Raw genomic sequence first — 15,312 nt, forward strand, 5'->3', positions numbered from 1 at the left:
CGTATTGTCGTCTTGGCCTTGGGTTTTTGAGTTTTTTGTTTCTCTATTGAATATGTTTTACAAAATATCGGACCTCAGAATTTCTATCCGGATCAACCTGCAGCCTGTGAGGCAGAGTTGCTTTAATCCAAGTAGAATGAAGATGGCCAAAGTCCAGGATGCTCTTGCTTCCAGACGGCGTGGCCTGCAATCCCCCCTTTTGATTTGTTCTCTCACTGAATGTGTGTAACGCTCTGCGGAAAGGCTGTTGGCTGTGTCTTGTCGCCTCTGTTATGGGAGGAAAAAAAAATTTAAGACCAGCTCGTAGTTTAATAATAGTAAACTTCTCACCTGATTATGTCCTTTCTATAAATTCTCTGAGAATCTGAACTCGAGCTCAAGCCGGCCAAACAAGGTTCAGTCCCTCTCCTTTTTGAACCGAGCAGGCACAGCCGTGGGCTCCTTTCCCCCCTCCTGAGAATGCCCATGTGAAAGAAAGCATCTAAGATGCAAGTGTGTGGAGTTCTTTTGCGGCACAGTGGGTAAAGGATCTGGTGTTGTCACTGCATTGGCTCAGGTTGCTGCTCTGGTGCAGGTTTGATCCCTGGCCTGGGAGCGTCCACATGCCACAGGTACAACCAAAAAAAGTAAAATGGAAATGTGTCTCTCTGGGTGCAGCCCCTGCCTTCTCCTGGGTCCCCCTCTTCAGACCAGCAGAGAATTCACTGAGCCTGTCTCACCCACCCGTGGGCCCTGATGGGGGCTATAGGGCAGCAGTGCATGGCCTCACCGCTTTCCTGGTGGGATAGACCCAGTGCAGTATGATCCTAGAAGCCAGGATTGTGTCTGGAAGTTGAAAAAAAAAAAGCAATGCCTCATCTGAGAAGAGAAGAGAGGAGAGATCATTTAAAAACAACCTTAAGGAGTTCCCATTGTGGCTCAGCTGTAACAAACCTGACTAGTATCCGTGAGGATTCGGGTTTGATTCCTGCCATCGCTCACTGGGTTAAGGATCCAGCATTGCCGTGAGCTGTGGTGTAGGTTGTAGAAATGGCTTGGGTCTGGCATTGCTGTGGCTGTGGCCTAGGCCAGCAGCTGTAGCTCCGATTCAGTCCGTAGCCTGGGAACCTCCATATGCTGAAGGTGCAGCCCTAAAAAGAACCCCCCCTAAAAAAAAACCCCAACCCAAACCTTAATCTTTAAAAGATTTTCTGGTTGAGCCCTAGCTTTAAAGTTTACAAGTAAAGGCTGCAATCAAAACAAAATGCTTTCCTCTCAGCTAACTAACAGCAAATACTGGTTTTTATATAGTCAGACTTTACATCATTCTTTTGATTAGGTTCATCATCAAAATAGCCTCAGACTTAGGGTTCTCTGCCATAACGGATCCAGTGTATTCTTTCCTCCATTGCTATTCTCGCAAAGTTGGGTGTAGAGTGAATCTCAATGACTAAAACTCCGCTGATTCCATTATAAAGTCACAGATACTTTTCCATAGGTAACCGAACAGAATCTAAAACATGAATTACACAGAAAAACTTGAAAAATTATATATAAAGGGGGACGTTTCTTACACAATTTATGTATTAAATGTTATACATTATGAAATGTAATTTGATTCCTGCAGTGTAAACTATGCCACACATGAGCCTTCTTTAGGAGACCTGCCCACTTTGTCCCCTGATCTCTGTGGTTTGTTAGGATGTTGCCTCTGCCTTCTCTCCATCCCTTGGTACATAAAGTCTTTTAAATTCTTCATTTCTGGAACTGGGATACTTTGTAAATATTTGTTTAGCGGCCCTGTGTAAGGTTACTAGTCTTCAGTATGATAAATACTAGTTTGTTGACTTTTTTTTCCCGAAATAGAAAACTTTCTTGTATTACATAGAAGTTATCCAGGTGTCTTCCGAGGGGCCTTCCTCAACGGTGGACTGGGACGCCCCATCATCTCCTCTTGAGAAGAGAGTCTCTTTGCTGCCCCAGTCCCATATCTTGGGCATCAGTGTGGTCCAGGGCCCCCTGCCCTAAGCAGGATCCCCAGGTCCAGCTGGGAGGCCTTGAACACCTTCCTCGGGGTCCACAGGGATGAGCGGCAGCAAAGTGACGTGGCTGAAACCCTTCAGCCTCTCGCAGGAGTTGTCTAGCCACGGCACCGGTAGCCTCTTGACGTTCAGTGGCCCCGTGGCCACTATGCAGGGAGCTCACGGTGCCTCCCTCTCTTTGGGTGGAAATAGTCTGAATTGCATCAAGGTGTCCTTGAAGAGAGGATTTCATACTTCCAGAAATATGCATGTCATATCTTAAATTTCTTTTAAGTCAGGATCATGCCAGAAGATACTCCCCAACTAGGGTGACATAAAGCAGCTCCTGACCCTTCGAGCCCAGTGTCATGAATTACTTCTCAGCTTTTTGGTCCTCAGGTGAACAGCTGATTGAGTAGGTATGATGCTAGAGGAAAGGGTAGAGAGTTTTCTTTTAAGGTTAAGTATTTCTACAGGTATTAGATTTCCAAAGGAGCATGCATGGAAGACTCATGGATATATAGGTTGTATCACATTCTGATTAAATGTGGGGGGAAAAAAATCAAATTGGAGTATTTTATGTGAAAGAAGAAGCAGGATATGCAACTGTACATGTATGTGTAACCAGCTGAACAGAGAAGGAAAAGAATATATAAAGTTTTAATCTATACTCATTTCAAAAAATCTTTGGAAGAAATCAGAAGAAACCATTAAGAGTGGTTATCATTTTGAGGTCAGAGGAGGACCTGAGCAGAGGAAGGGCAATGCATTTTTTTTTTAATTGTATTTGTTGGAATTTCAATATAATGGCAATTTTTTTTTTTTTTTTTTTTTTTTTTTGTCTTTTGCCTTTTCTAGGGCCGCTTCCTGGGCATATGGAGGTTCCCAGGCAAGGGGTCTAATCTATGCCAGAGCCACAGCAATGCGGGATCCAAGCCGCATCTGTAACCTATACCACAGCTCACGGCAACGCCGGATCCTTAACCCACTGAGCAAGGCCAGGGATCGAACCTGCAACCTCATGGTTCTTAGTCGGATTCGCTAACCACTGCACCACGACGGGAACTCCAATGTAGTGGCAATTTTAACAGCTTTATTTCAAGTATAATGGACATACATTGGATGGATAAAGTACATTTGGGATATATACAGATTTCTATTTTTTGAGCCATGTGAATATACTCTCTATTAGAAATACACTAATTAAAACTTTAAAAATTGGTTAAGTTAAGAGATAATAGCAAATCTGGCCTGGGTTTTGCTGTATGCACTTGGGCCATCTTCCATCTAAAAATCTTTATTCCTTTTGACTTCCGGTAGAGATTTCAAGTAAGGGTTGCTTGTTGGTGTTGCCAGCAATGAAATATTCTCTTGTCATCTTTTAAATCTACTTGATGTAAAAGATTTTGAGGATGCAAGTGTCACAGATGTGTCCCTAATCTCCGCGAATAGATGTTCTTCAGAAGGAACAGTGAATGCCGAGACATTTCTAAATCACTTGTAGTCAGGATGAGAACTTCCCCAGAATTCTCTAGCTGCAAGTAAACGAGGCTTAAGGCTATTGTTACCTCACCCTCCAGGCCCCCTTGGCAGCTTCGGCCTCTCCCATGATTGCTGGGGCCAGGGACAATCAGACGTCATGAAGGGGCCGTGGGAGGGCTCCAGCTGGCCTCATTGCAACGGGTAACTTTATCCTCAGTTCACCTTCACTCTCGTGCTGCAGTTACATTCTCATGTTGGGGTCATTCTGACCGACCTTTTCTTGGTCCGGGAAAGGGTCTTTCTGTATTTCTGGTTCTCTGGGGAGGACTAGCAATGATCATTTTCTTCCTGGTGGACCTGTTGGCCATAGCCCGCCTTTGGTTTCAGTGGTTTGGGCTCTTGAGAGTTGGCTGAAGGGAAGCCAAGCCCGGAACTTTCTAACTTACGTTTGCATGTTTGCTGCCTTCTCCCTCCCTCTGTCCCTTGATCTGCTAACCCAGATAAACTGCTTTGTCCCATCTGGCTTTTGCCATTGAAAGGAGCCCATCGGACCGGAGACTCGGGCCATTGTCAAGTCCACTTGCTCCTGTTCTCCAGTTTCCTCTTTTGTGTCACTTGGGCTCCTACGTGGACAGGTCGCGTCACTCTGTCTCACTGCAGCTTTGCTGTGGGAACAGGTTCGTAGGAAAACAGGGTAACCCAGGAGTATGAGCCTGCGGAGGGGTCAGGCAGTCTAAGTGTGGGACCTGCTGTGGACTGTGTCCCCAGGCGGTCCGTTCTCGGGTCAGGGCTTAAACGTCCTGGGTAGGTGCTTGGCATTTGACGAGAACAAATGCTCTGCCCAGGTGGCTGGTGTGCTTCATTGCCAGCCATTACGCTGTGCAGAGAGTAATGCAGTCTTATAATGACCATAAGAAATGATCAAGTAATGTAAGGAGTCAGGGTGGATGAGGTGGTTTCTCAGGTGTGTGTCTGGCTCTGTGAGCGAGGGCACAGGTTGACTGAAGCCGGACTCTCAGAGGATGGACCGGCTCCGTCTTTATCTGCCGAGCGATGCCTTTCAGATTCCAGCTGCAAGGCAGCTCTGTTCCCCATTGGCGTCTTGACAGCATTTCCCCTCCTTTCTCTCTGGGATGACTGGCTGCTTTCTTACTCACTTCAGACAACTTAGACAATTTTGTCCTCAAATCAAACTTTGTGAGGAAACAAGGCCAATATTATATCTGCATTTTTACGGACGAGGAAAGTGTAGTTCAGAGGGGTTAATGTGATTTCTCCTAAGTAAGAAAGGGCAGAGTCCCTTCTCTGTCCCTCCTGCCCATCCCTTCGCCCAGTTCTCTAGGCTTCAGGTTCTGGTTTGTCACCTGAGATTCAGAAGTACGTCCCAATGATATCTGAGGGGTCTGCCTCCCTGATCTGAAACCACTTAATTAGATATGAATTATTCCGTATCTTAAGTCTTTTCAGAACAAGGAGGATTTTACCTACTTGTAACTGTAAATCAAGTGTCTTATGTGCAGAGAAAGCAGAGGTAAGAAGTATAACACAAAACATCTGCCATCAAATAGTTTATCCTCTCGAAGTTGAATGCCAGCAGACGTGGGCATCTAGTAGAGTGTTTCCTATAAGCAGCGATGGCCCGGGGAGATGGGAACGTGAGAATACTGAAGGTCAGTCAGGGTGAGGGCTCAGCTATGGGCACAAAACTCCAACTAGTGTTAACCAGGTCATGGTCGCTCTGAGGAGTTAGGGGAGCATCACGCTCAATATTAAGGGCTCTGTATGCCTGGGTTGCTGACCCAGAGCCCTGGGTTAAGGTGTGAGATTTTCTGAAGCTGGGAGTCAGTGACTCTCTCTCTGAAGAACGAAGCACAAGAAAAAGAGTGAGCCTGTGAGGGTTGAAACTGGGGAGCGGGGAGACCTGGGCCAGGGTCTTCACTGTGAGACTGCCTGTGGGGAGGGGCGGGGAGCTGGGAAGTCACAGTCCCAGCAGCTAGCTCTGCACTTGGCATGACAAGCATACCCGTCATTTTTGTCCCTCTCCTTCCTTAGAAGGCTGCTGAAATGTATAGAACGTCCCATTGGTATGGCTGCCTCTTCTTCCTGAGGGCAGTTTAAAGGGATGTTCATAGCACACACACTTCTGCCATCGAAGTAATTCTCAAGCCATCAGAAAAGGGTTTTTTTTTTTTTTTTTTGTCCTGCTAATGTGGGTTTGCTAACCTGATCCTAGGCTTCTGTTCTCTGTGCTCTTTTCAAGAAATAAGCAAACAGAATGGAGGAAACTCCTTTGGAATAAAAATACTTCAGGTGTTTTTTTTTTTTTATAGCTCTTTTAATTTCATATGATGAGTCAAGTCATTCTGGGTCTCCAGGTGATTGTAATTCATGACTGTCTTGTTTTATCGTCTTTGAATTGGTATATTTTGGGGTGAAACTGAATTATCATTAGTGTGTTTTCTGAGGCCGTACCTATTTGTCCTTTCTGTTTGTTGTTCAAAGGAAACAGTGCATCAAGTATGGAATTAGATTAATGGAGTAAATATTATGAATCATACACTCTCTCTAATCTGATGCTCTTTCTTTCTTTGACCCCATGTTTTGTTTTCCATCTGTCATTCTCTCTCCTTGTAGGCTTTTCAGCCCCGTGTAAAGCTGTTGGAGCGAGGAAGCAGAGGTAAAGAATGATGTAATGTGCTGGCCGCCCCAAAGCATCTTTTGTTGGAATGGTTTTTCCAGTCATCTCTTTATGAATCAAATGTGAGGGGCTGCTTTGTGGCAGGAGGCCTTTGCAAGAGCACATCAACGAGCAAGAGAAAGAGACATTCACTTGGAGGGCTCTTGCTGAAAATGGGTTTAACTCTCCGCTTGCCAGTGGCCACCGGCCTGACCTCATACATTTCAGTACAATGGAGTGGCTGAGCCTCTGAGCGCACCACCATTACATCATCGTGGCAAATTAAAGGAGGAGGTGGGAAAAGAGGACTTATTGTTGTCATGGCCCATGAGATGATTGGAACTCAAATTGTTACTGAGAGCTTGGTGGCTCTGCTGGAAAGTGGAACGGAAAAAGTGCTGCTAATTGATAGCCGGCCATTTGTGGAATACAATACGTCCCACATTTTGGAAGCCATTAATATCAACTGCTCCAAGCTTATGAAGCGAAGGTTGCAACAGGACAAAGTGTTAATTACAGAGCTCATCCAGCACTCAGCCAAACATAAGGTACATGCTTGCGTTTTTTTTTTCTTTTTTAAAATAAGTGGACACACTGCATGGGGCATAATTTTAAATGAAGCTTCATTTTTAAGGGGTGAAAGTAATTTGAAAAAGTTTGGGTGGCTTTTTTTTAAACTTTGGTACTTTAGGATACACCTCAAAATAATTTACTGATCGTAAGTATTGTTACATTTAAGAATATTTCTAACTACACAGAAAGGTTAACTTGTTTTAACGTGTTCAAGTGCTAATTTTTCTATCAATGGCCTGTTAAAATTTTCTTAAACACAAAAATTATAATTTATACTCAATTGTTAGGAACTATAAAAATATCTATATTATATATAGTATAATATATAGTATATATAATATTATATATAGTATATATAATATATTGTCCATGTATTATTAATAATACATAATACATTGTTTTATGTTGTTTACATACGTGCTAAAAGGAAATCATTCTTTTCAAGTGCCTTGAAAAGAAAGTAGAAACTAATTCTGTAGAAAGTGCTTTTTCTTTGTGGGAAGGTAAGGGAACAGAACTTAAGGATGATCGTCAAGGAAAGTTGTTCTTACGATGTCAAAGTGTCATATTTGTGGTAGGTAAGGTTGTTTCCTTTGTTCAGGAGTAAAAATGAGTTCATGTTTTAATTTTACGAAGCACCTGATTTAGGAGAAACTATGTAGAAGCTATTTTTAATATGTTCCTTCACTTCACGGATCATTATGTTTCGTTTGTGTGTTATTTTGTTGTACGTTTTTTAACCCATTTATAGTGTAAAGGATTTAAAACCAAAGAATATTTAGCACATTTACACAGAAATAGCATCAAGGTTGCCTTTTTAAACGTGATCTTTACAAGCATTTAGACCATTTGAAAGCTTGTAAAGTTATCTGAAAATGAGACATCTCATTTTTATTCCGATTGTTATGAAGACAGGAAGCAGTTATTTGCTTCAGCAGTGGAGGTTTGTGGGATTCCTTTTCTCACCTTCCTTCCTAAAGCCTCCCGTTTGTATTTTAGGTCGACATTGACTGCAGTCAGAAGGTTGTGGTTTACGATCAAAGCTCCCAAGATGTTGGCTGTCTGGCTTCAGACTGTTTTCTCACTGTACTCCTGGGTAAACTGGAGAAGAGCTTCAGCTCTGTCCACCTGCTTGCAGGTAAGGCTTGCGGAAGGATTGAAAGCCTCCCTGAGCCCTGTGGAGTAAGCAGGATTTCACAACCAACTCTAAGAACACGCAGTGGATGCAGCTTTGAGGTCACTGTGTAAAAATGATTTATTTATGGCTTTGATTGACGTAACTCTTCTGCATAACTCGAATACCACTCTGTTCTTCCCCCTGGTCAGTGATTTTTGACTTGGCTCAAATGCCTCTTCATGTGGCCTTGAGCCAGAAGTGCCACCTACATCTGTGTGCCTGTATAGGTTGCTCAAAGCTAGCTGCTTCTGTCCAGGGCTTTTCTACTCACCTGTGAGCCGTGCACACCGAATGCTGTCCATCTCAGCTCCTGCCCTCCGTTCCCATTAGGGCAGCACCAAGAACCGTGTCTCGAGTTCTCCCTCATCAGCAAGAGCCCAGCAGTGTTCACTGTGACCCACCATGAAACATTCATGGTTAAAGTGGACTCCAGCGATAAGATCACCCGTCCTGGACATTGAGACCAATGAGATAGGGAGGGAATGTGTGCAGAAGAATTCCTGTAAAAACTACGAGGAATGTTTTAAAGCTAATTTAACTTAGGTATTTTTGTTTTGTTTTCACAACGAAAAAATGTGTCAACTTGCACATGCTAAATAAGCAGCCCGATGGCTTTATAAAATGTGAGGGAAGGACTAAATATTTTATATCTGCCCTAAGGGAGGGTGAGATTTGGTGAGAGTTCCAACTCACCAAATTCCAAAGCTGATTGTCCTTCCCTTGGTTCTCCTGTTTTGCAGATGGTACGAAAGCCCTTTCACGCACACTGGCTCGCAGTTTGGCAATTCGCAGTAACCTTTGCCACAAAGCCAGTGTGCCCAGCAGATTTGGCCATGGTGATTGGCAAGAGTGCTACTTTTAAAACTCTGATCTTACGAAAAACAAAATAGTAATAGTTATTTTCACCCTCTTGGTCTTAGTGGTGCGGAGGGTCCAGCGAGCTTGGTGTTACTGGCAATTGATGGTTAGCAGTGTCGATGTTCTGTTGTAAGGGAGAAGGGCTAATCGGTTGTTGGTGAGTTATCACCTGTAGACTGTCTGCAGGTTTAAATAAGATTTCCCTGTCTCGGATCCTCTCTCATCAGCTTTTGCTCCTGTTCTCAACAAGCAGAGTTTCCTATCTCTTTCAGATTATCTGCTGCCACATGTTTCATCTGTGCTGTGATTCTGCCCTTAAATGAAGCCAGCTTGTCTCAGAATGTAGCTCCGAGAACTCTGTCATGGAGAGTTGTAGTATTAGGTTCTGTCTCTTGTAGGTGGGCACATTCTTTCACTGGGAGTTTAACTCTGATAAATGTGACAACTGTTATTAGAGATCCACTGACTCGGTTGCTGAGTTTAAGAACTCAGCTCATGCTTCTTGTAGCCACTATGAGGGACTGTATCCCAGAGTCCTCTTGAATGGCACCCAAGAGGCAACATGTGGCTCCCTGAAAAGTGATGATCCCACCTCGTTCTTGTTTGAGACGCTTTCCCTGTAGGGGCTCCAGCCTGACAGCTTGGCCAGGCAGCCACTCCCTGGAGGAATGCGTTCATGTTGAGCTTCAGTTACTCAAGTAACTTTCTCCCCTTTATCAGGAGCACCTCCCTGTTGCCTGGAAGGTTCTTACCAGCCACATGCAGCTTTGGGAGGGGCAGATGGGCATTAAGGAACACGAAGGGCTCATTCTATCTGAGCATCTGGATCAGCCCTGAGGACACGTGGGGTGATGCTGGATCAGAATCCCCTAGCACCCACTTCACAAAGGGGATGTGTCCCAGGCTTAAACGAAGTCCATTAGGGCAGCACCAAGAACCAAATACGTGCATCAACAGCTCTGTGTCAGCATCCACACCCTAGAGTCCTGTAGTTCTTTTAGCTTGGGAGGTGGCTTCAAGGACTAAATGGCCTTGTTTGGGAGCTTATGAGCAGCCACATTTCTGAGAACGCTTCAGGGAGGATTCTGGATGGTTAAAAGCCTCCCCAGACATCCAAACGCCTCTGACCAGGTGGAAATTCTTTTGGTTAGTGAGTCCGTTCCTCAGAGTAGACAGAACATTGAAGTTCGAGAAGAGAGTGCTGGGGAAGGCATGGTCAACAGTTCTTGGCAGCCAGTTGGTTTGTTTGTCTTATTTTGTTTTTGCCAAGGTCCAGCTGTTCAGAGGATGTCCCAGGGATGTGGGGTAGAAGGACATATCAGCACGTGTTTCTTATTCTTATTTTGCCCAGGGTGGGGGTGGGATGGGGGATAACTGACCTTGAAAGAGCATGCCAGCATCCCACAGGTGCTGCAGGAAATGACAGGGTCACTGCGGGCGATTTTCACTACAAACTGCTGTGATGCTTTCAGCAGTTAAGAGATGCCTGTTGACCTCGAAAGACAGAGAAAAGGGGGTTTCTTAGAGTAATCTCTCCATGAGTTTAAAGCTTTCAGCTGCTCCCAGATTATTTGGGAAGAAAGTATCAGATATGTGAGATGGTTTTTTTATGGTCATTAAATATGGAGTGAAGAATTGTGGCCCCAATTCCACTCACCTTCTCTGGGCCACCTTACCCAGAGAAAAGTGACTTTGGAGAAGGGAACAGGAGAACCTCCCCAAGGGACTGAGAGAAGAAGCATCTTAACGCGTTCTTTCCTCTGAGGCAGGAGGAGATTCAGACTTACCTGTGGGACCTAGTCACGTGGGCATTTAAAAATGAACATTTTCCTGGGAGCTCCCATCATGCCTCAATGGTAATTAACTAGGCTAGTAGCCATGAGGACTCAGGTTTCATCTCTGGTTCAATTCAGTGGGTTAAAGGTCCGTCATTGCTGTGAGCCATGGTGTAGGTTGCAGACGCGGCTGGGATCCCACGTTGCTCTGGCTGCAGCTCTAATTCCACCGCTAGCCTGGGAACTTCCATAATGCTGCCCATGTGACCCTAAAAAAGCAAAAAAATAAAAATACAAAGGTTGTCAGGCACTTCCTGGTGGCTCAGCAGGTTAAGGATCCGGCATTGTCACTGCTGTGGTGTGGGTTCAGTCCCTGGCCTGGGAACTTCCACATGCCCCGGGCGCAGCCGAAATACATGAAAGGCTTCCCCCGGGGAACAGGTGGATGTGGGAGGCTCCCCTGGAGCACAGTGGGCTTCATTCTTCCATATGGAACAGCAGGTCCTACCCTGGGACGGGCTGTCCTGTAGACTAGCTCCCACCAGGGACAGGGGTTCGGTTAAACCACGTTGGCAGTTGATTATCAATGAGACCAGAATCTCGAGCCTTCTGATCCTGAAGCTTAGAACCTGGTTCTGCTGGGAAGTCTGCCTAGATTGACCACATCTGTGGCCCCACTCGGCCAGGGACCTTGACCCCTGCCTGACCAGCTGTCCCTCTTTTTAAGCCCAGTCAGTGTTCTAAGCCAGATGATTAATATTTGGTAGTCATATACCACCCTTCTCTGATTATTACCTTAAAATCCTATTTAAACCTATGTTTTTCATGTGTTAGCATCCCTCCCCTACTGGGTTCTTTTTTTTTCAAGCTGAGGACTATGTCTTGTATACCCTCGTGTTCCCCGCAAGGTCTAGCACCACTTCAGTTTTCAGCAAGTATCTGATATATAAATTTGCTTACATCTGGGTTTATACCACTTGTAGTTCCTCTGAATTATTTTATTCGTTTAGAATATGTGATTAGTTTCTTTACTGTTAATACACTCTAATGGGGAGCAAAAACTGGAGGACATTTTGAAATAAATGGTTTGTAAATTGTCTTTATGCAGGTAGAGCACAAGTATAGCTGTAATGGGAAAAATAGTTAATGTGAAAAGGTTTCCATCTATTTATAAGTAGGTTTAAACATGCTCTTAAGATCTAATAAAAACACCACTACAATTAAACAATGCTGAAATACTGAACTTTGATAAGGAGCTAACAGCTCTAGAAAAACTAGTGCCACTCATAGCGAGATATAAGCCCTTGGGTCCATATGAATTATCAGCTAGTTGAGATAATTTTCATGTATTTTGAAAGTAAATTGATTATTCTACCTAATGAATACTTCAGTGAGTTAGTAACCAAGCCCAACCAAACCATAGCTTGGTTTCACCTGCAGAGGATTAAGGGGTTTAACTGGGAGCCTTAGATTCATCTTAGTCAAGAAGAAAGAACTTGGATCCCTTTGGAAAGTTCTCCATCACCATTGACTTACTGAGCAACATTTTTGGACCTGTTAACCTTCAGAAAAGGAGTTCCCTCTAAAAAAGAATCTTGTTTCTTGGCCTTTAATCACTCATCATGTTGCTTTATTCTGCTTGCCTTTATCTCATATTTCTAAGGGTGACAAATTAAAAATAAACATTAGAAAAAAAAACCCACGGAATTGGTTTTGTGCTAATATAGAGAAAATAAATGGATTAATGTAGTAGAAATAAAGATCAGCCTACAGATAAAAATGCTGTTCTATTATTTCCTTCTCTTTCCTCCCTGTTGTAACTCTGGGTGAAAAGCAAAAGGGACCCATAGCAGTTTGCTGATTCTCTAGCACTTGTTTCTGTCCTGTGATGAGGCCCAGACTAGCCTTGTAGCAGTAAACCTAAGTGAATCACAGACCTCAGCCCTTTCATTTACAAATGAGGGAAATAACAGGGCCCTTCCCCGTGACTCTCCCCACCTCTCCCTGTCCTCTCTGTGTACCCAGGGCCCTGTCTGCTCTAGTTCCTGAGTCTTCTGGAATTCCCTCAGGAGGCTGGACTGAGAATCAGGGCTGCCCAGTTTCAGAGCAGGCTCGTCCTTTTTGTGGTAGGTCTCACTCAGCCTCTTGGTGGATTTCAGAGGCAGAGTCTTATCTCACATGTTATGGGAGAAGCAGCGTATAAAAACCTACTGTATATTACAGTTTTTAAGCATGAAATTATTTCACGGGGGGATCATCCCATAAACGTGTACTCTGGTCTGTGCTGAGGTCTGGCTCTGAAAGATGATGGAAGGTGCCCACCATGGGGTTCCGCGTCAGGTGCAGCGCTAAGGGCTCTGAGAAACATTTCATCTCTGAACACAGTCGAGGTCTTAGACTCGTGTCTGCTGTAGCTAGAGGCCAAACATATTTCTTTGAGTTGGATTTGCTAGTCCAGTTAGAGCCAGGAGAGAATACAGGTGTATTTGACTCTTTACCCATTTTTGCTCATTGTAACCGGGATGTGGAGTCCGTTGGCAGTTCTGTGCAATAACTGTGCGTCTCTGGTTTAATGGAACCAGTCCCCATCCTTCCTGGTAGAACAGAGCAGAACCTGATCCTCCCGCTTTCAGATCTGCCGTGGGTGCTGTTGTCATTGTTAGGCCTCTTATCCTATGTGCCATGCCTTCTGTCCCTGTGCCTCAAGAAGAGAACTCTTCCATCATTCCATTTCAGATCCTATAGTAGCTGCTAAAAGAGATTGACATGAGTAGTCCGTCAGAGCACTGCAGTTATTCAGGAATTGGCTCTTCTGTGTTTAAAAAGCTGCAGTGACTGAGAGCCACTAAAAATAGGTGCCATGTTGTCCCCTAGTTGCCATGTGTTGGCTGGCTCTGCGTCTCAGCCGCGGTTTGCACGAGGTTGTCCAAGTTGGACCATCTTTGGTGCAGTTGCCACCTGCCAGTGTGGTAAGCCAGCTGTGTCTCTCCCCAGCTGCAGTGCCTCAGACGTAACACCCAAGTCTGTGCTTGTTTAACAGATGCACTGCAGACCAGACTAGAGACGGTTCCCCAGCTCCTCATCCTGACATTTTGCACAGGCCGCCCAGAAGCACCCGGGTGACAGCGGTGACATCAGTCTTTCCCTGCCCCAGTCGTGTCATCTGTATCTCAGGGGAGACGCCTGGTCCAGGCCTGTCCGTTCAGCTGGATCTCAGTGGGTGGGGCCCCAGCCTTGGAGAACCTGTGGTGAATTGGGGGCAGCACATCCAAAGTCGATGAAATATAGAAGCATGTGAGGGTGCATAGATCTGTGATAAGGGACGACTGCTTGTCACCTGCAAAAATTGGGGAAGGTTTAATGGCAGTGGTAGAATTTTAATTAAACCTTGAGGAGTTCCCGTCGTGGCACAGCGGAAACAAATCCAACGAGGAACCGTGAGGTTGCAGATTCAATCCCTGGCCTCACTCAGTGGGTTAAGGATCCAGCGTTGCCATGAGCTGTGGTGTAGGTTGCAGACGCGGCTCGGATCCCGCGTTGCTGTGGCTCTGGCGTAGGCTGGTGGCTACAGCTCCAATTAGACCCCTAGCCTGGGAACCTCCATATGCCGAGGGTGTGGCCCTAAAAAGACAAAAGACAAAACAACAACACAGCAAAAACCTTGAAAGATGAGGCAGATCGGGGTGGGAAGGGTCCCTGGAGGTTTAGCTAAAGGGATTTGAAGTCAGGAATGAACACAGACATTAGGGGGCTGAAGGGGAGGAATGAGAAGTGAGAGTAAGTGCAGTCAGTTGGTGCGGGCTCTTCAGGCCGGAAGGATGAGTCTGCTCTTTGCTGTGGTGGCCTGGTGAGCCCCTGGAGACTTGGTGACACGGTCACCTCTCAGCCCCAGATCTTCTGCCCTCTCTGCTCTGCTTTCTGCTTCCAACTCCGTCAAGGCAGCGTCCTCCCTCTGGACCTGCCCCAGAAGCCTCCTCCCTGCTCTCTCACACCCTCTGTCTTGCTACCTTCCAGCAGTGTCTTGACACCTTTCTTGGTGTCCATCAGAGGCTCAGGTTTCCATAACGGTCTAGAAGGTCCCCAGCTCAGGGAACGGGGGCACAGCCCCCAGGAAGCAAACCAGACCAAGTACCATCAGACTTGGGTTTTTTTTTTTCCCCATCTTTTTGTCTTTTTAGGGCCACACCTGCGGCATATGGAGGTTCCCAGGCTAGGGATCTAATCAGAGCTGTAGCCACCGGCCTACACCAGAGCCACAGCAACGCAGGATCTGAGCTGCATCTGCGACCTACACCACAGCTCACGGCAACACCAGATCCTTAACCCATTGAGCGAGGCCAGGGATCGAACCCGCATCCTCATGGTTCCTAGTTGGATGCATTTCTGCTGCACCACAACGGGAATGCCATATTTTCTATTTTTAAGGAAGCCTTGATTACATCACTCCACAGTTGAATGTGCATCAGTGCTCTGTGGAAAAATTCTGAATCCTTACACTGACTCCCCAGGCCCTGCAGTGACTGACACACCCCCATCCCGTCCCCCCTCTGTGCCTTCATCGCATGCCACTCGCTCTGCACCCTCAGGGAGCTGCGTGTCTCTGAGCTCTTGAGTCTCACCTCAGCTGCTCTAAACCTACAGCCCAGAGGCGCTCTCCTTTCCGCCTCACCTCTGTGTCTCAAGCCTTCCCTGCTCCCTGCAAAGTTGAGTTACACACATTCCTCTGGCCACCCACCGTACTTAGTGAGTTATTTGCCTAATTATTTGGTT

The 15,312-nt window shown here is 45.6% G+C and overlaps 1 protein-coding gene across 4 annotated transcripts in view; it reads left to right on the plus strand.

Moving 5' to 3' along the window:
• Positions 1 to 15,312, plus strand: part of DUSP16 (dual specificity phosphatase 16) — a 91,938-nt gene that overhangs the window by 39,015 nt on the left and 37,611 nt on the right. For all 4 annotated transcript variants that reach the window (XM_021092338.1, XM_021092340.1, XM_021092339.1 and 1 more), the window contains 2 exons: positions 6,117 to 6,707; positions 7,732 to 7,870. In XM_021092338.1, coding sequence (XP_020947997.1) covers positions 6,480 to 6,707; positions 7,732 to 7,870 — 367 coding nt within the window. In that variant the 5' untranslated portion in view covers positions 6,117 to 6,479. The remainder of the gene's footprint in view (positions 1 to 6,116; positions 6,708 to 7,731; positions 7,871 to 15,312) is intronic.

The sequence above is a fragment of the Sus scrofa genome, chromosome 5, assembly GCF_000003025.6.
Source record: "Sus scrofa isolate TJ Tabasco breed Duroc chromosome 5, Sscrofa11.1, whole genome shotgun sequence".
NCBI classification, from domain to species: Eukaryota; Metazoa; Chordata; class Mammalia; order Artiodactyla; family Suidae; genus Sus; species Sus scrofa.